The 20,162-nt window shown below is 46.5% G+C and overlaps 1 protein-coding gene across 1 annotated transcript in view; it reads left to right on the top strand.

The window, feature by feature from the left end:
* The window catches only part of LOC142590580 (uncharacterized), a 137,755-nt gene that overhangs the window by 98,495 nt on the left and 19,098 nt on the right, over positions 1–20,162 (top strand). Inside the window, exons 3-6 of the mRNA XM_075702883.1 lie at positions 1,477–1,711; positions 4,518–4,714; positions 7,449–7,657; positions 9,545–9,833. Of these exons, the coding sequence (XP_075558998.1) occupies positions 1,477–1,711; positions 4,518–4,714; positions 7,449–7,657; positions 9,545–9,833 (930 nt within the window). The remainder of the gene's footprint in view (positions 1–1,476; positions 1,712–4,517; positions 4,715–7,448; positions 7,658–9,544; positions 9,834–20,162) is intronic.

The following is a 20,162-nucleotide window of genomic DNA, read 5'->3' as shown; positions in this document are numbered from 1 at the left end:
CTTACAGATAACGCTTGTTCATGTGGTCGACTATGGTCCTTCGCCGACGGGAGCAGTGGTGTTCAGCGTAGCCATGATATCGGTGTAGAGGCGCGCGCGTTTCGACTACTTCAGCGCAGAGCGCTGAGATTATTTTCCCAGGTTAGCAGGACCTCCGTTCCCAGGTGTGTATCAGACCAAAAGATGCGCTTTTGAGAAAACATTTGTGAAGCGGCCGTGCTGCTCTCGGGAGAGGTACCGTCCGCCATCTTCAACGGTTCCGAAACGTCGGTTAAACTAAACCGAGGTTGCCAAACTCGGTTGACTGTCAACCGCGGTTAGCGTCTTAACTGCCGTTTCCCCTGCCGTGTAGCTGCGTCAGCCGCGTTTAGGGAAAACCGCAGTTACGTTAACCGCGGTAATGGTCGCCTGTGTAACAGGAGTGTAATTTGCTTTCACAATCAACGCTTCGCCTTTCGGAAGAAACTGCGACTTAACAGCGAATCGATTTAACTTTTTAGCTCTGCCGTGGAGTGTTACCGAAAAACTCAGCCCAGCTGTGTGCCGTATCGCGTTGCCTAGCAACTTCCTGCGAAATCACCGACCCACGTAACCTCCTGGCATCCCACGCGCGTTGGGCGGAGTCTTGACGTCAGAGGCTAGCAAAAGCTCCGAACAGCCGGCGCGGCGACGCACCTGTCGCCGCCTGTACTCCATGCGTAAGTGCGGATACCATGTATAGACGGGAGAAAGTCCGGACCCCCAAAGAAGAAGCGGCTTACCAGGAAGAGCGCCGTAATGCCAAGCGAGAAGCGATGCGTCGCCGCCGAGCTGATTCGAAACACCGCAATAAAGCTGAGGCTGAGAAGATGCGACGCCGAGTCGAGAATCCCGAGTTTGAGTCTAAGGAACAAGAGAGTCGGCTCTTGAACGCGCGACGTCGCCGGGAAAGCGATCGCGGCCTGCGACTGCTTGAAAACTTCTAATGAAATGAAATCAAATCAAATCAGTTTATTTCAGCAGAAGAAAAGACAATAGAACAGTCACAACAATGACTGTTGTATTGTTGTATTCAAGCGTCAAGGCCACCTAGGGGGTGCGAACGGCCCATTCAAGCGCGGATTTCTGGGCAAAGAGTTTGGGCGCACCTGTCGCGTCTGTGACTGACTTTGGTTCGAAGTGAACTTGTCTACCATGAACTCTGTGCGTAACTTTGAACAGCGGAATTTGGGCTAGGTGACTAGAAGCTCCGCTGTTTAATTCAGTCTTGCACTACTAGTGCAAGTAGCGGAACTTTTTATTTCTGATCTATCATTTCCCCTGTCGCTCTTCCTATTGTAGAGTGGCTTACCGGGCACGCCTTTGGTTAACCTGCCTTCCTTGCTTTCTTCGTCTATATCTCCCTCACGTAATCGGTAAAACCTTCAGCGTGTCCCACCTATACGCTCACAGAGTTCGGATCTCAATGTAACCGTTGTCGTATTTCCCGCATCGTAGTCCGGAGGCCTGTGCGAAGGTCGGCCGGATTCGGTGTTCGCCGACAGCGACGGCCTCGGTTTCGTGGCCTGCCGAGGGGGCGCTGCGCACCACCTGCGATGCCCGCCGCGCCAGCAGTTCCACGCGGGCTACTGCCGCCGGCCTAGGGCCGACGTGGAGGCCCAGAAATGCTCCGAGCCGGATGGTGTCTACCCGGACTACGGCTCTGGTTGCCGGCGCTTCTTCTTCTGCCGAGGTATTTGTTCCCCTCACCAACGCCACCCACAGACTTCCCTCAATAATATTTTGTTTTTTTTTGCCATGGTATAGACCTCTTTTAACAGTGCTTTGTAACCTCGTTGTCGTAATTCGCCTTTAGAGATATATTCTAAGGCAATATTATTGTACGACAGTGAATTAAATTTACCATACTCCCCATATACCAAAGCTAATAAAGACTAAATATAGAACTGGTGTTATGCGGCCCATACGCAATACATAACGTGATGTCCTCGCCACACACCCATGGCTAAACACTTATGGCTCGTAAATTTGATGGCGATTTATAGCAAATATATCAACACCGATTGTGGCATTTTAGGCCTGTCTGATTCTAACAATGCTATCTTATTGAGTTGCTTGAACTCACAGGACTCGACCTACCGGTGTCCGAAGGGGGCAGACACTTGCACGCCTTCTGACGATTTAGCCTTGGAAGAGCAGGAGAGACCTGTGTTGGCTACTGACCGTGAATCATTGGTGGGGAAAGGAGTCGAACCCGCGACTTTTCTTTAGCTCTCGAAGATGCACTACGTAGAGCGCATTCGCTTCGAAGAACTAGATTGTCCTCATAGCGACGGATTCCTGGTTCCCTTTCTTTGACAGAATCATCCTAAATAGCTCAGAAAATGCTATAAGATAAGCCATTCTTCGAGGATGCACCGTTGTTCAAAATCTCAATAGAAATTTCCTACCTTAATGTATCCTAGGTTTTACATAATCACATACGAAATGAATTCCCGTCCAAGGGCAAATAGGCATGAGCGACTCCCGCCCCATAACTTGCTCTACAGTTTACGCAAAGAAAAAGACTAAGACAAAGACTGTGATTTGACATAAAGCTGCAAGATGTTTTGGTAATCACGGACAAAGCTGTTAAACTAGCAAGCCGCAGCATATATTTTAAAGGATGTTCTCGCCCTATTGGTCGCATCTTCTTTTAAGAGAAGTTTCTTTGCGAATGCTCGCGGACTTCTGTGACGCTGGCTAAGCGCTGCTGTCTTGCCGAATGGCTCACACGCGAGACAGCACCACCATATTTACCATGCTTACAGCTGTGCCGGCTGCCGGGCCTGTTTTCTACGGAATTAGTCATAAAAGAAATCATACTTGAATATCCTAACTGCAAGAGATAACGTTTCCTAGCTGCAGAGATAACAATTCCTAACTGCAGAGATAACAATTCCTTTGGTAAAACAAACCTTTCTATGTTTACTGTATTATGATTTGAGGTCTGGTGCACTTGCTTTGTCGGTCGTCCGCCGAGTTAAGTACAGTTTGCTGTTGCACTATCTCCACGATGCGCCCACTCTAGCCGACTCGCCAAGCCTAAACAAAGCGTCATTAGCAAAGGAGGGCCAATCCTGGCGACAGCCTAATGCGTAGTCACGTGGGCAACGTCGTGGTGGTCTCCGCGTCTAGCCGTCCTCTTTGGTAAGCAGGTAATAGCTATAATGCATTGCGCGGCATTTATTTACCACCTCTAGGAAAGCTTCGATTCTTTTAGGTTGCAGTATGTGCGTCGAATCTCTATAATATTTGTTTTAACTTTGCTTCAATAACACTCTGTTGTCCATCATTTGTCTTTCCTCATCGCGGGGATTGTCAGGATAGAACGTAGAAGCGCGTCACCAACTTCTATGAATTTGAGTGTATCCTCTTGAAAGCCTGTGTCCAGTCCTAATGACAACAGCTTTCATAATTTTCAGAGTTAAATCAGGAAGGATTAGCTAACATGATCTGTTGCAACATAAAAATAGTTTCAGGCTATGCCATATGTCAAGCGTGCAATATAAATCGATTTCCCCTCATTTTCGAGAAAATGTATACTTTGTACGAGACGTATTTTGCATCTCGTCTCCGACGATGTAATATCGCTGTTTCATGTTTCCCATGCGACCAGATGACGCGGCACTCCCGGCTGAAAAGTGAAGGCGAAGAACGCCAGTGTAATGTTAAGCCTGTATATGTGCATTTAAGAAACCAAATATGCGTTTACCTGAACGACCTTGAGAAATGAACTCTCTATCTACATTTAGGGAAGTGGTCACGTGAACATTGGCTCGTGCAGTCTGTTCAAGCAAGTAGTTTTTATAATCGTCACAGGCCGGTTGACAATAAGAACGGACTTTTCAAAGTGTTTCATCCATAGGATTTCGTTAGATCTGACGATATTGTTTGAGCAAATTGTTCTCACTTCGAACCATGAACTGCATATCTTCCTACTACTCGCGTGTATTCCTTCTGGTGCGCTGCTTGTCTGCAGCTTATATACAAGGTGCCCCAAGCATCATGCACCAAGATATCAAAATATGCAAATGCCACGTAGGTGAACAAAACCAAGTTAATGTTATTTGCCGTCGCTTGGAGATACTCAGGTAATCTTTTTTTGCGTTTGCGGGCTGCTTTCACGATCGGAAAAACACTGTTGCATAGTAAGTATTGAGCAACGGAAAACTGTATCGGGAGTTTTTCATGTTGCTCCACAATTTTCTCATTGACACTTCCAATTTAATTATCATATTTGAGAATCTTATTAAGAAATTAGGAAAAAGCTGATTGTGCAGTTAGGCGGAATACAAAAAAATAATCTACGTGTCTCTAAGCGACGCAAACATTCCCTTGATTCTGTCCAGCTACGTGACATTTGCATATTTTTAAATCTCGGCGCATGATAGTTGGGACGCCCCGCATTGAATGGAGTACCGGTAAGATTCCTCGACCATTCGATGCATCACTTCAGGACTCGCCGTGTCGCGCGTCGTTGCTCTTTCGTCCGGCAGGGGGCCGGAAGACGTCGCTCTCCTGTCCGGCCTCGCTGCTGTTCGACTGGCGCCTGGGCCGCTGCCGTCCGGCCTCCAAAGTGGGCTGCCCGAAGCTGCGGTGCGACGCGGACGGCGTGTTCGCCGACCGCGTGGGCGGATGCAGGCGCTACTTCCGGTGCCAGGACGGGGAGAGGGAGGAAGCGCTCTGCCCGCAGGTACCAAACGCCGCGCGTCAAAGCGAGAACAAAAGCAGGGAGATGATGGAGCGATTGATAGGTCGACGGAGTTTGAATGTCTCGTGGACGCCTCGTTCAAAGCCTAATGTTTCGCATTTGACCACGCGTCGTTCGGTACCGTACGCCATAATAGGTGGTGTTACAACGTGGTCTGCTTCCGGCTCTGAAACATCCTCGTGCGCCTTCCACGGAGTGCAAAATCAAAGCCTTCGGGATCTGTTTTCGTTGCTATGAAGCAGCCATCGGCGGCGGCAAGGATTCGGACACCAGCTATTTAAGCCCTTGTGGGACAGCGTATACTTGTGACAGAACTCTCGATTTTTTTAACATAGTATAAGTAAACGAGATACTGATAAACAGCCTTCAACTCATTTGGCTTCTCTGCACCAAACCGTCTATTTAAAAAAAAAAAAACGTGGGACATAATTGTCCCACATACACTAATGATCTATTGAATAGTGGGAACCACATGTGCTATTGACCCCTAGTGCCTCGAAGCGAAATTATTAGGAGCCTGCGAATATCCAAACTTTCCAAGAACGAATCAAATAGTGTATCTTATTCCTGCATTGAATAGTCACTATTTGTAAAGGCGACTGTTTTTCGAATACTTTTCGAATATTTGCAAATGTCAACTGCGCTCAATTAAGTATGCAGCTCGAGCAAAAGTAGGGTAAATTTCCACTCCCCCATGCATAGTTAGACATACAACATGAGAACTTGCCTAGTGGAGCAGACTACGTCCCTTAGGTAGCCATACTTTATAGTCTGTATATACAGCAGTCATTCGCGTTCTCTGAAGATTCCTGTGCATGCGAAGAAACAATTTGTTTGGACCTAATGCTTTAGTTGTGGTTTTAGTAAACAACGCATCATTACGCATTGTGCAATGACACAACCCTTATAACTTTGGAAATGTTATGATGTGAACAATATTTTAAAGGTATGCAATAACGACTGTTGATTATTCGAAACATATTCGAAATTCTATTTGAATTCATTTCGGTCACAAAATTCACTATTAACACATACCTAAACATGATTTGTGCCTACTTACCTCATGAACCATAACTCTTGAAATTGCGCGGTACAATTGAATGACGCGCTTAGAAATAGTTTGCAACGAATCACACTTCGGCACGACAATCCATTTAGTCGTAAAAACTGGGGCATACTTGACCGACTGACAGTACATGGCCTTTTAGAAAAGTGGCACTCATTTGTCGCACTGACTTTAGAAGGTTACAATTTGATATGCAGCCACCTTCCTCGCAAAGCTAACTGAAGCATTGCAGTCAAAGTGGAAAAGCGGACGGCATACATAAAAAATGTATGTGCGCACTTCTCGTCAGAGCCTCGAACACCAACGGCATCAGCGCCTTTTTGGCACGTGCGTGCTTTCGCACGGGCATTCACAAGAACGCATTTTGCGGACTAGATATCACCTCAGGATACAGAAGTGGGTGCTCATTGCGACCTAATTTTGTAACCATGAATGCAGGAAAGAAAAATGACTTACCGCGCATCTTGAAAACTGCTTTCTTGCGTGTAAATGTGGGCCAAATCCAGCAATGGCTGTAGTAATCAAAAACATATCTTTAGCTTTTGCACGCGTTTACTTCAATTCCCAAGACTGGTCTACCATGAAGTGTTGGTACGCTTATATAGAAGGCAGCACCACACAAATGCGATAAATGTGCTCCTTCGAGGCTGAGAAGCGTCATCGCGCACACCACAATGTGGGACGTATATGTCATATTGTCCTACAATGACTTGAGTATCCGAGAGTTTTTTACTACTCTGCCCTAATGAGAACTGAAGTCGTTGCGGCTGCAGGTATCGAACTCGAGGAAGCCGCGCCCACTGAATTATCGGCGTGAGTCAGCACAATGACGGAAGAAACACAGATGCGCACGCATGCCCAACTTGTTTACAATCACTCTCACTTGTCCAAGGAGATTTTCCGGAAACAATGCGCCTATGTGATACGAACACTCGTCGCACTTGTTTCATTACGAGCTCTAGTTCCTGTACCCTTAAAAGATGAGAAGCTGGAGCTCGAATTCGCAATGCTTTTAAAAGTTTTACATTTGTTATTAGCTAGTCACGTTCGCTTATGTTTAGTTCATCGTCAAGATGGGTTGCGATTTGCCATTTTGAAAATTTCTAGGGCAAGAGTGTCTGTAGACTGGGCGTACTGAAGTGCATGTATTTGTCACCAGGTCGCATGCCTTGCTTGTTGCCTTATGACACGCACTTTCTTGCACTCGCCGAACACCGCTACTGTTGTGCCGAAGAAAGCTAACGATAGCTTACCCATGTGTGTGTTTTAACCTGCTTGCTATGACGTAAGAAATAAAGAAACAATGCAACTTGCTATATTTTACGAACATCTCGATGTCTGCTAGCTTGTGTTCCCCGAGTTTGTTGCGCGAAAATGTTCAGTACAAGTATAGTAGGTAGTTAGGGTCAACTACCAGTCAGCTAGACCATCAGCTTTCTTCGCAGCACGATTTCAATCTCTCAAGCCGTCAAGCCCATTTTGACGAGAATTAATCGGCGACCAGACCCACGCTCATTAGGCGGCCCGGGCACCGAGCGTGACCCAGACAGAGCGGGAGAAAAAGTGCAACTTGCTGTTGAGTGAAAGGATCCGGATGGCGCGTAGTTGAGCGTTGTTGCCGGTGACCCTTCGCCTGTCAACCTCCCGCAGGGTCAGCTGTTCGAAGCAGGTCGCTGTCAGAACTCGACGGCCGTGCAGTGCGAGGGCGACAACGGGTGCGCCAGCCTGCCGGACGCCTTCTATCCGGCGCCTGGCTGCGCCCAGTTCGTGCTCTGCGTGGCCGGCAACGCGCGGGAGTTCTCGTGCCCGTCCGACCTGGTCTTCAGTCGCAAGCAGCTCGCCTGCGACTACCCACGCAAGTAGGCGCCCGTCTCTGTGCCACGCACTCTCGGTGCGGCCTGCGAGAGTGTCGTGCCCCTGATGTCGGTGCCCCTCCTTTCCACGGCAACGATTTGAATGTCTGATGGCCGCGTTTCGCGTCAAAGTGGCGAAAAAAAAATATCTCGCGTGAAATATGAAGCCTGGGTGCACGTTACCCATGTCTGTAGAGTACTTAGTGGAGCACAGCTCGGAACGAGATCGTGTGATCAGGCTACGAAATTTTGAGGAAAAGTGTGGTGTCAGCTGACAAAAAATAATTGGTTAACCCTGCGGGAGGTATTCATCTTGCAGTAGCGTTAGCCCCATAAGATATCTTTGTCAATTTCACAAGAAATAAAACTAAAACAGCTTGATCACCTTGATTTGCCACTTCAAGGACTACAGGCGCCAAGAATATAAAAAAGAAACAAACAAACAAACAGTTAAATGAGGTAACAAATTCACTAATTTTTTTATTTATTAATAATAATGTTTTTTACCTCTCCATAACTATATCATCCGCATCAACGCACCATAAATGCTCCTGTGGATTTTGCGTAATGTTTTCCGCACTGAAAAGTTATGGCGGGCTTCGTGAGGATAAAATAGGCTGATGAGATATGTGCTAACGTTGTTGCAATTAAAATGACTATTATCATCGGATATATTATTATTAATTTAGACATAAGAATGCAGCGAGGAGGCGTGTTGCACAGTCAATATGTTTACATACTCTTAGCGGTCGTGTAATAACTTGTACAGTTCGGGACATGGGCTCTTTTTCAATTTTGTGTGCATTGTGTGTCAACGCTTCCAATTTTTGTTCAGTTTTATAGTCATGATCGTTGCTATTATGGGTCGAGAGCCTATGCTTGCCATCTCTTCAACAACTAAGCTAAAATGAGCACCCCGCATTACCTGTCATACCAGCTTGGCCAGAACCCAGGAAGTACAGACAATAAAGTGTTTGTCTGTTGGGTTGCGCTGGTTATTCCGTCTGCGCCGGTATCGAAATTATGCTGTGCAAGAAAACGGAATACAAAACGAAGTAAAAATTGCACTCAGTGAGAAAACAAGGGTAGGAAAGGCAGGGGGGTCAACCAGAACAGCATCCGGTTTGCTACCCTACACTGGGGGTGGGGGAAAGGGGAATATAAAGAGAAAGAAAGGGAGAGAGTAAGCACTGAGTACGTGTAGGAGGGACACTATACACAAGGACACTATAAACGGTCTCTTAATGGGCATTTACCCTGACTGAAGGAAAAAACCAGTCAAAAAACACAAAGGACAAGAGGATAGGTTCACACCGCAGCACTCTTGTCCTTTGTGTTTTTTGACTGGTTTTTTTCCTTCAACTATGTACCGACTGGCCCGGATTTCAACCCTTCTGCAAATTACCCTGACTTCGCTCACACTTTGTTAAGCAACCATAGCGGTAGCTGAATGAGGCACGTGTTTGTGACAAATGCTCAGTGGTGACATCACTGGCGCTTTCATTGGTGGATTCACCAGTTAGGGCGGAGCAAGCCAAATGTGCGTCATTGTTGACGTGAATTTGCGTTTGTGACGGTGTGCTATGCCTAGAACCCGAGCACGGAAGTGTCAAGAATGAAGTGATTGCAGATTTTTTTCATCGGCGTTCTAGCGGGTCTGAAAACCACATTGTGCACTCTCCGGGCATTTGACGTCCGGTCTGCGCTATAAGTGCAGTCCTAGACAACTGTTTGAAACGCTGTGTTAGACGGCAGTGCCTCCCAGTTAGGTCCACGAAAACGGTGGGACACTCGGCGGGAAAAACTGCTCTAGATTCGACAGAATGCTTCGCAATAGTGAAATAAAGCCATGTGACCAGCCCGGCAGTTCATTGCACGCATTCTGGCCAACAGGGCGAGCTGCGAGGTGCAGGGTGCGTACTGCGCCCCTGGCACGAACGGTCTCTTCCCGCTGACCGGCTGCCGAGAGTTCGCCGTGTGCCGGGACGGGGTCCTCCTCAGAGTGGGCAGCTGCCCCAAGGGCACCGCCTTTGACGCCAACACCTTGAACTGCCGCCCCGCCGCGGACGTCAAGTGCACCTTTGCCGAAGAGTACGCAGAGCCGGAGTGCGTCGGCCGCCCCGACGGCGTGTACGCGGGCGCCACAGCGGACGCCTTCTACGCCTGCCTTGGCCAAGTCAAGGTCTGTTGTATCTAAGTTCGTTTGTGCAAAGTTGGCAGATGTCGCGAAATGAAAGGTGGCGTAATTCGAATGAAGCGCCAAGTGGCATTACACGTGCGTCCAAACTTGCGTCATATAATTAAGTTACTCACGAGAGAAAAAAGGAATGTCTCCGGTGTAACTGAGGCGAGGAATATTCTAGCTCATACTTGCAGAACACATTCAATTATCATCGTCATTATCAGAGTGTTCATCATCACAATTGCCTCTAAGACCACAACCAACATCATCATGAATATCCAGTGTTGCTTGGAGAACAAAGACTGCTCCGAGTGGTTTCCGGTTACCACTTACGGTGAGGGACACAGGTGCCAATTCGTGTGCAAAAATTGTCTAATTTTAGGCTGAGGACGAGGTCCCCCTGAGCCTCGTATCACGAGAATGACTACGGCCTTATGAACGAGAAGTGAGGGGGTTAACCGAGGGTCCCGATTTTTATTAGTCATATCATAAGAAGCCAACAAACACTGACACCAAGGACAACATGGGGGAAAATACTTGTGCTTAATAAATGAAATAAAGAAATGATAAATTAATGGGAATTAAAATCGATGAAAAAAGAACTTGCCGCAAGTGGGAACTGCGGCAAGTTGACTAATAAAGATCGGGACCCTCGGTTAACCCCCTCACTTCTCGTTTATTACATAACGAGGGTCTCGAACACGGCAACATTGATGCCTTCAGGTTGCATGTGTGGGTTTATTGACCAGTTGCCTTCACCCAAAAAGATCACGTTCTCGTGACGCCTACGGCAAAAAGGACGTTCCACGTCCGCCGCCAAGGTCTGTGAGTGGTGGCGCTGGCTAACACTCCCAGGGTTCTACTAATACACATAAATACCCAAGAAAGTGGACGGGGAAACAGCGCCGCGGTAGCCCAATTGGTAGAGCATCGCACGCGAAATGCGAAGGTTGTGGGTTCGGTTCCCACCTGCGGCAAGTTGTTTTTCATCCACTTTAATATCCATTTATTTACAGTTTCTTTCTTTCATATATTAAGCACAAGTAATTTCCCCCATGTTGTCCTTGGTGTCAGTGTTTGTTGGCTTGTTATGATACGGCCTTATGAAGTCACCCTCAACACCAAATGAAACAACGAAGTCTGCCTTCAGCGGTATCTCGGTGGCTATGGAGCTTTGCGCTGCAGAGCTCGATGTCGCTGGTTCGATCCCGGCGGCGGCGGCCCACGTTCCGATGGGGGCAGAATGCGGAATGCAAGAATGCTCTTGTTGCGTGCATTGGCAGCGCATCAAGGAACCCCTGGTGGTCAATAGTATTCCGGATTTCCCAACAGTGACATGCCACCTAATTTTGGTACAGAAAATCCCCATATTTTATTACATAACCACATCTTCAGCGTTGACAATTATCCTGGGGTGAGTTATGGAGGAGTTATTTCTTTAGCGCCTGTGCACAACTAAGCCAGCTTACTGGCCGTTTTGCCCCCTCTGAATTGCAAAGGGGAAACCACAGCAGGGCATCAAAAGCAGGTGTTCGGGCTCTGTGGCAGAGCGTCTTTTGCGTAGAGAAATTTGCGGTGTGGCTTGCTTCTATCACCAGTGCGCCAGTTTATGAGATCAGGATAGTTGTTTTTCTCCCTGTCTGGAGGAGGCGTTCTCGAAGAAACTGAGGTAGCGACACATGTATCCCCCAGCGACCAGTCCTTACGGCGCAGATGTCGTAGACTAAAGAAACATCTAAGACATAAAGGCGGCAATTTCGCCGAGTCAATAACAAATGCAGGCAGCCTGGAGGCAGTGCGAACGCTGCTAGTGACAGTGGTTGGCGCTAAAAGCCCAATGAAATAATTCAGAGGGCTTAAGTGACATTACAACTGATGTTGATTCCTGCTAAAAAATTCGGTTCTAACTATACCAACTTAGCTCACTTTCACAGAACTTTCAGTTTACGGAAGAAAGCGCAACATACACAATGCTTGTTGAAGGTCACTGTGTATGCATTAGGCGATATGCTTCAGCTAGGAAAGCCATCGGGAAACATTTTTATTTTTCCGCATGGAACATCAACTTGTTGCGCTCACGCTAGATGAAAGTTCCTGCTTTTGCTCTTCTTTGAGTAGGTTGATGCATTTGTGGCAGGACGTGATAGGAAAGGCTCTTATTGGGATAGTAACCATACAGACACCCGAGGCTCGTAGTGGCCGTAGGTGGAGCCACAGATGTCGTCACCGTCGTGCTCTGGTCGGTGCGGCGGCGCACGCACGGCTCAGGCCGATGGGACCAGCTGACGTCACGTCATGGTTGCAACAGCGCGAACGGGCATGGACAGTGTAAAAAAGGAGGGCCCGCCGCACGAATGCTTTGTTGTTCCCGAATAATCTGCCAGTGTCTAGTCTTGCTGTCGCAGCCATGAAGTCATGCCAAATGGCCCGATTTTCCATCCTACTGATATCGCCTGGCCCGCGCGCCCCGTATTGGAGGTAACATGACCTGCAGCGGGTGCCAGTGGTACCAGAGGCAAAGACGAGAGCGGTGGGAGAGCGCGAGCGAGGGCGAGCCGTAAAAGGCGGTAGCTCGATGCACACTAAGACATCTCAATGCGCGCTGTCTCTCCGCGCCCCCAATCACTCCTCCCAATATTTGATGTCGGCGGTGCCGCTGAGATTTGGAGGCGCGACGCAGCTGAAGTTGTGTAGAGAGCGGCAGCACGGAACAATTGCTTTGGGACGGGCACGCGCAACGCCGCTGCAGGCGCTCCTCACTTGGCCATCGTTAGCTCACTGTGTACTCGTATGCGTGTCTGTCTATGAGATCTAGTGATATGCGTCCTTGAGGTCTAATACCGCGCTAGTTTAATTTGCGGATAATATTGCGGATAAAACTAAAATTGCGGATTTGCGAATAAAATTGCAAGCGTCGTTTTGTGTCATAGTCTAACACTACTTTGGTGTCGCTGTCAATTTTTCGGGCCTGGGATCAAACTCCGAATTTTTTAATGAAACCCACGACTGCATTCTTAGTTGTGGTTAGTGTGACTCATATTCTACGCGGTAATGCAACGACATATTGGTGTTGCACAACGCATGTTCAGCTAGTTGACGCAGGTACTGGTGGCGTGTGCTCTTGTCTGTTGCGCTCGCATTCAACGTTTTGCACCGTGCTTTTTATAGCGTAAGCTGTTATGGGCCCATTTTAATAGCCGTTTCAGTTGGTGAGGGATTCCGCCGCCGCCGCAGCCAACCGTGTGTGTCGCAGCTGTGGCCGGTGATGAGAAAAATTACCCAGTTCCCACCGCGATGAAAACGGACCCGCTGTGTGGCAGTTAGCTGCTAAGCCACGCCAGCGCTTGCTAGCTTCTAGCGGGGAAATGCCCTATACATGCGATCAGAGATGCGCGCCTCGTTACATCGATACGTGCGCACTGTTCATTGCAGTTTCCCAGTTGCATAATATCACACCAGGTGGCATGCCATGTAGCAGTCGCATAGGTATACAGCTACAAGGTAAATAGAGAATCCTTGAGGAAGAAAAATAAGAATAAGGAAATGCATAAATAATCCTAAAATGAAAATCTTGTATGACACATGTGATTCAATCAAGCAGGCTTGGTAACTGTTTGTCACGGCCCCGATTCAAAAGGGATGCCAATAAATAATCATCATCAATGCCATAGACGGTAAGCGATCACGGGCAACCTGGTGGGTCATGTCAGCATGGGCGAGAACATTAGGAGCATAGGCTTGAATGCATCTGCGTTAGGATGTATGATAGTGTCCATGGGCATTGGTCGGTAGCAGCCAAGCAGTAGACAAAAAAGTTAATTGCCAGATGTGGCGTGATGCGAAGAGCTATAGCATAATGCAAAAAGGCAAATTGCCCTATTCTCGGTAGTCCTCAGACACGTCCATAGCAAACATATCTCTGAGAGTACCGTTGAGGCGTTCAGTAAGGCCACTTGGCGGTGAATGGTACGCAGGGGCGAACTGGTGATTATGCAGGGATGAAGAATGTGGTCGACTACTGTAAACAGGAAGCAGCGGCCGGAAGCCGTGATTAAATGCCGAGGAGTACCGTGGCGCATGATGGCATCGTAAAGAATGAAATCGCCTACGTCACTAGCACAGCTGGTGGGAAGTGCTCCTGTCGCAGCGTGCAGTGTTGGTTGACATGGGGAAAGTCCCTAAAATATCTCGTCCCAACCGGAAAAATGGTGTGTCGGGGATATAAAGGGGCTGAAGGCTGCCAGCAGGCAGTATGGCAGGTGTATTGTGTCTCTGACAGAGGTCAGCAGTCGCAACGTACTGTCGCCCAGAACGGTAGAGACTAGACCAAAGAAACGCGTCCGGATGAGATCACACGTGCGTCATACGCCTAGGTATCTGGCGGTCGGTACATCCTGGAGCTGGCCCAAAACAAAAGAGCAAGAATGCACGGCAACAACAAGCAAGTGCTCAGTGCTGTTGGAGAGAACTGAGAGAGTGTATTGAAATTTATTGTTTGTTACTGGCATGTACAGGAAACGGGCTTACATATCATATATAGTATCAGGACGTCCCAGAGTGAGAAACTGCCAGGAGCACTTCATATCATTAGTGGATACATAAGAGTATTAGAGAGCAATAACAGGTTGAACGAAAAAAAAAAGAGCGTCAAGACAATAGCGCTATACAATAATATCACAATAAATGCTCACAAACAGAAATGTCTAGTAATGTACAAAAAATATAAATTTTTTAGACGCTACTAACAACGGCAAATAAAACTTGTTTTACAAAAAATATGAATGCTAAATATACAGTAATAAAAGTAATGTCAAGAAAATGTAATATTTATGAAATAGTGTTTATAACAAATGAAAAGATGGTTCTACTAACAGTATTTTTTTCATGTCGTGTTTAAGAAAATGCAACAAATGAGATGATTTGTATTAACAGACAAACTATTCCAAAGTGCATTACCATAGCAGCGAAGTGTAAATTTTTCATAGTTTGATCTGATTTTAGTTAAGAGAAGGTTAATTCGCTCTGAAAACCTAGTATTATTTTTGTTGATGAGGTTTTTAAAAGGAAGGCTGTCTAATGATATTTCACGATGAAAGAGACGAAATGTAATGAGAGACAACTTATGATAGAACAGCTGTTGAATGGGTAAGATGCGAAGATGTTGATGGATAGCTAAAGAATGACAAAAGAACGAACTGAAAGTCATTAATTTTATTGCCTGGTTTTGAAGACGTTCAAGTTATTTGACATGAATTAGATATGTGCTACTTCATGAAGACAAACAGCATGATAAATTGTTAATAATGTAAACATAATACAACGAGCTAATAACATGAGTTTGGGAAAACGCATACCTAATGAAACCCTCTTTATTAGCCAGTTGACATGGCTATTGAACATAAGGTATTTGTCCAGAGTAACACTCACGAATTTAACAGTATCAGATGTTGATATAATGTAGTTATTTAACGAGACAGTTATGGAAGAAGCAGTCACCGTTTGTGGGTAATTAAATAATATAAACGTTGTTTCTAAAGGATTGATTTGAAGCTATTATCTCTGCACCAAGAATACACATTGCTAAGACCGGTGTTAAGTGTGTCTTGAAGCGCGGTAAGCGATTTCTGCGATGAGTAAATGGTCGTGTCATCAGCATCTAACAAACAGTCAGAAGTTCTAAGTGCATTAGGTAGATCATGTATAAATAATAAGAACAACAATGGAACTAGTATCGAGCCTTGGGGAATGCCACAGTGAATTAATTTAGTAGAAAAACTTACGGGTTATTATGTGCCAAAACCACGATATGATTATGAGGCACCCCGTAGATGGGGACTCCGGAAATTTGGACCACCTGGGGTTCTTTAGCGTGCACCTAAATCTAAGTACATGGGTGTTCTTGCATTTTGCCCCCATTGAAATGCGGCTGCCGTGGCCGGGATCCGATCCTGCGAACTCGTGCTCAGCAGCCCAACACCATAGAGAGAGAGAAAACAAGGATAGGATAGGCAGGGAGGTCAACCAGAACAGCACCCGGTTTGCTACCCTACACTAGGGGTGGGGGAAAAGGGGATATAAAGAGGAAAAAAGGGAGAAAATAAGCACTAAGTACGTGTGAGAGGGACGCTATACACAAGGACACTATAAACAGTTTCTTAAGCCCGTGCACTTCAAGTATTGCACTAGTGCACGAATAGCATTTCGCGCGAGGGACGGGTGTGGCCACGGTCCGAGTATCTTTGACTCGGTGAACGGTCTCGAGTCCAGTCGGTGTAGAGCTGCCCGCAGAGAGAGGCGTTGGACATACGTAGCGAGGGCAGGTACACAATAGGTGCTCGATGATTTCCTCGCACCCACAGGAGTCGCACATCGGGCTTTCGGCCATTCCCATATGGTAGGAGTATGCGTTCGTGAACGCGACTCCCAGCCACATGCGGCAAAGTAAGGTTGTTTCACCGCGGGAAAGGCTACATGGCAGTTGAAGCCGTAGTGTGGGGTCCAGTTTACGTAATCTGCAATTGAAGGCACTTGAAATCCGGAGATCTTGTGACTTCTTGCGTGAAAGTAGGCGAAGCTCCCTGGCAGCGTCCGACCTCGGCAAAGGTGTTGGACGCGTCTTGGTATCTTCGTGGGCAGACCGGGCAGCCTTGTCAGCTAGTTTGTTGCCGACGATGCCACAGTGAGTAGGAATCCATTGAAATATAATGTGGTGTCCTCTTTTCAGAGCGTGGTGCTGCACTTCCCGTATGTCAGATATCATCTGCTCGTAAGTTCTGTGATGTAATGCAGATTTGATACTGTGAAGAGCTGGCTTAGAATCACAAACTACGACCAACTTCTCTGTTGGCTGTTCTGTGATGTACGTCATAGCGGCATGGAGAGCTGAAATTTCTGCCGGCGTAGATGTAGTCACGTGTGACATTTTGAATCTAACTATGACCTACCTAGCTTGAACGACGAACGCGGCACTTGAGCTGGTAGGTGAGCTCGAACCATCGGTATATATATGAATAGGGTCATGATACGTCTGGTGCTGTAATAGGAGCGTAAGTTGCTTCAGAGCCGGCGATGGATGATTGGACTTTTTGTAATTCCAGGAATAGTGAAATTCAATTGAGGGTGTCGTAGGCACCACAGGGGAGATGAAGGCTTCGCTGCCGGTGTAAAAGATGTCGGTATGCACTCTTGATGAGCGCTAATCACTCGTGAAAAGGTCGTTTGAGGTCTCTCGGCTGGTAGGGAGGCCAAATGATGGTCTGGGATCATTGAAAGATGGTGAATGTGCGCTCTGAGAGAGTCGACAGCTACATGTGTCTGGATTATATGGTCTCCCGCGATGGCAATTGTTGCTGCTGTTGAGGTACGCCGAGGCAGCCGCAAACACGTGCTTAGGGCTTGACCTTGTATGCTCTCCAAGACGCGAAAGTTCGTCTTACATGCATTTGACAACACTGGCAGACTGTATCGTAGGAGTCCGAGAAACACTACCCTGTACAGCTGCATCATAGAATGGACTGGTGTACCCCAGTTTTTCCCGCAGAGAAATTTGAAGACCTCAGAAATGGCAACTAATTTCTTCAGATAGACGAAGTGAGGACTCCACGAGAGGTTGCGGTCAATGATTACACCCAGAAAGCGATGCGTCTCAACATAGGATACAGTTTCACTTCACTTCACTTCACTTTATTACCTTAAAGGCCCCCGGGGTTGGGGGTGTTACATAAGGGGTGGGTTACATGTATAAATCATAATAAACAAAGAAAACATGTAATGAACATAAATTATTCGCTGTTAAATATAGTAGTTATACAATTCAGAAATTTGGATGTACAGATGATTGCGGCGATGTCGTGTGGAAGGCCGTTCCAGTCCGGGGCTGAGCGTGGAAAGAATGAAGATGCGAAAGTAGCAGTGCGCGTACGAAGCCGTGCAACTTGAAGGGGATGACCAATGCGGGGGGAGATACGTGCCGGCGGATTGATGTAGGGCGGATGACGAAGTGAGCTGTAATAAAGTTTATGAAACAAGCACATACTAGTAATACGACGTCTACAAGCTAGAGATGTTAAACCTGCCTTTGCTTTTAATGATGATATACTAACGTTATATGAATAGCATGAATATATGAATCTTGTGGCTCGACTTTGTACTGATTCTAGGGAAATTGTTAGATAATTTTGGTTAGGGCTCCAAATAGCAGAGGCGTATTCTAATTTAGGACGGACAAGTGATTTGTAGGCAAGTAGTTTTACGTTTTGTGGGGCGTGTCGTAGATGACGTTTTAAGAATCCAAGGGTTCTGTTAGCGGATGATATGATTTTTGTGACATGTGCGTTCCAGGTTAGATCATTGGACAATGTTACGCCGAGGTATTTATAAGTGTGAGTTAATTCTACCGTGGCGTGCGAGATTTTGTACGAGAAGAGGAGAGGATTACGTTTTCGGTTAAAAGACACGAGTTTACATTTATTGGGGTTTAGTTCCATGAGCCATTGGTTACACCAGTTCTGTACGCTGTTTAAGTCATTCTGGAGGGCGTGCTGATCAGAGGTGTTATTGATTGTGCGATAGATGACACAGTCGTCGGCGAAAATACGGATGTTACAAGAGACATGCGTTGGTAGGTCATTAATGTATATTAAAAATAATAGCGGGCCGAGGACTGGTCCTTGCGGGACACCTGATGTTACGGGAAGATTACTAGAGGCTTGATTATTAACGTAAACATACTGGGTGCGGTTAGCAAGAAATTCACTTATCCACTGTAAAATGTTAGGATGAAGGTTTAACCATGAAAGTTTTAGTAGCAAGCGTTGGTGGGGTACTTTGTCAAATGCTTTCGCGAAGTCCAGGAATATTGCATCAGTTTGAAGGTTACAGTCAAGGTTCATATGCACGTCATGGATGAAAATAGCCAATTGTGTATCACAGGATAGGTTTTTACGGAAGCCATGTTGAGCAGGATGAAAAAAATTAATAGAGTCAAGAAAATTCATTATGTGGGAATAAATGACATGTTCCATGATTTTGCACGGCACGCTTGTTAAAGAGATGGGGCGGTAGTTAAGGGGTGATTCTTTGTTACCTGATTTGAAGACCGGAACAACCTTCCCCACCTTCCAATCGCTGGGAATGCTACCTGTGGAAAGTGATTGTGCAAAAAGTTTTGATAGATACGGTGCGGAAGCATGGCCAGTATTTTTGAGGAACTTGGGGGTGATTTCATCAGCACCCGCTGAAGATGACATCTTGATATTTTCTATAATACATATAATGCCGTGCGCAGAAAACGTGATTGAAGGCATAGGCAAACTTAGGTTGGTAGTTGCGGTAGAAAGTGGCATATCGGTTTCGTGTGTGCAGACGGATGAGAAAGCGGTGTTAAAAATATTTGCACAGTCAATGTCACTTGTCATCTCGCCAAGTGGGTTAGCTAGTGTGATGATCGGAGCCTGTTGCGGATTTAGTACTTTCCAGAACTTCCTCGGGTTATTTATTAGGATCTTGGGGAGGTCAGTTTGGAAAAAATCGCGTTTTGCGTTACGGATAGATTGCAGGTATGTTGATTCGGCTGTGTAATATTTCTCCCAGGCGCATGCGCTTGGGTTGCGTTTTGCTGCACGGAAAAGTCTCTTTTTTTTGTTCTCGAGTGTCTTCAAGAGCTTTGAAAACCATGGTTTGTTGTGACTTGCACGAAATGTGATGGTGGGAATAAACTTCGCGGTGAGTTCGGCAATTTTAGTTTTGAAAGTGAGCCAATTATCCTCCAGGGATCGATCATCGAAACCCGTCTCAAAGTTTGGAAATGACGCCGTCAGGTGATTATTAATTTCTTCGTAATTCCCTCTGTCATAGAGGCGAATTGTTTTGTGGAAAGTTTGACGCGATTCAGGGGTGACGGTGAAAGTAGCGTGTAAAACTTTGTGGTCACTTATTTCGCGGAGGTAAGTAAGCGATGATAAACTTTCTGGGTGACTAGTTATAATAAGATCCAAGATGTTGGAGGATTCATGTGTGACTCGTGTGGGTTCAGTTACTAACTGGGTGAGATTGAAATTCAAACAAACGTCAATGAAGTTAGTTATTTCGGTGTTGCCTGTTGGTGTTAGGTTCAGCCAGTCAATGGAGGGGTAATTAATATCACCAAAAAGAATAATGCGCGCGTTGGGATATTTGCCAGTTATTTGATTCAGACTATCGTTTAACTGCGAAGAAAAGATTGCATTACTGGAGGGGGGTCTGTAGCAGACGCCTAGTATGACGATTTGTGGTATAGAACGACAGATTACCCATAGTATTTCAAGCTCTGATTGGATGTTAATAACAGAA

The sequence above is a fragment of the Dermacentor variabilis genome, chromosome 8 (genome assembly GCF_050947875.1).
Source record: "Dermacentor variabilis isolate Ectoservices chromosome 8, ASM5094787v1, whole genome shotgun sequence".
Classification (NCBI taxonomy): Eukaryota; Metazoa; Arthropoda; class Arachnida; order Ixodida; family Ixodidae; genus Dermacentor; species Dermacentor variabilis.
This window is presented reverse-complemented; position numbering and strand designations above follow the sequence as displayed.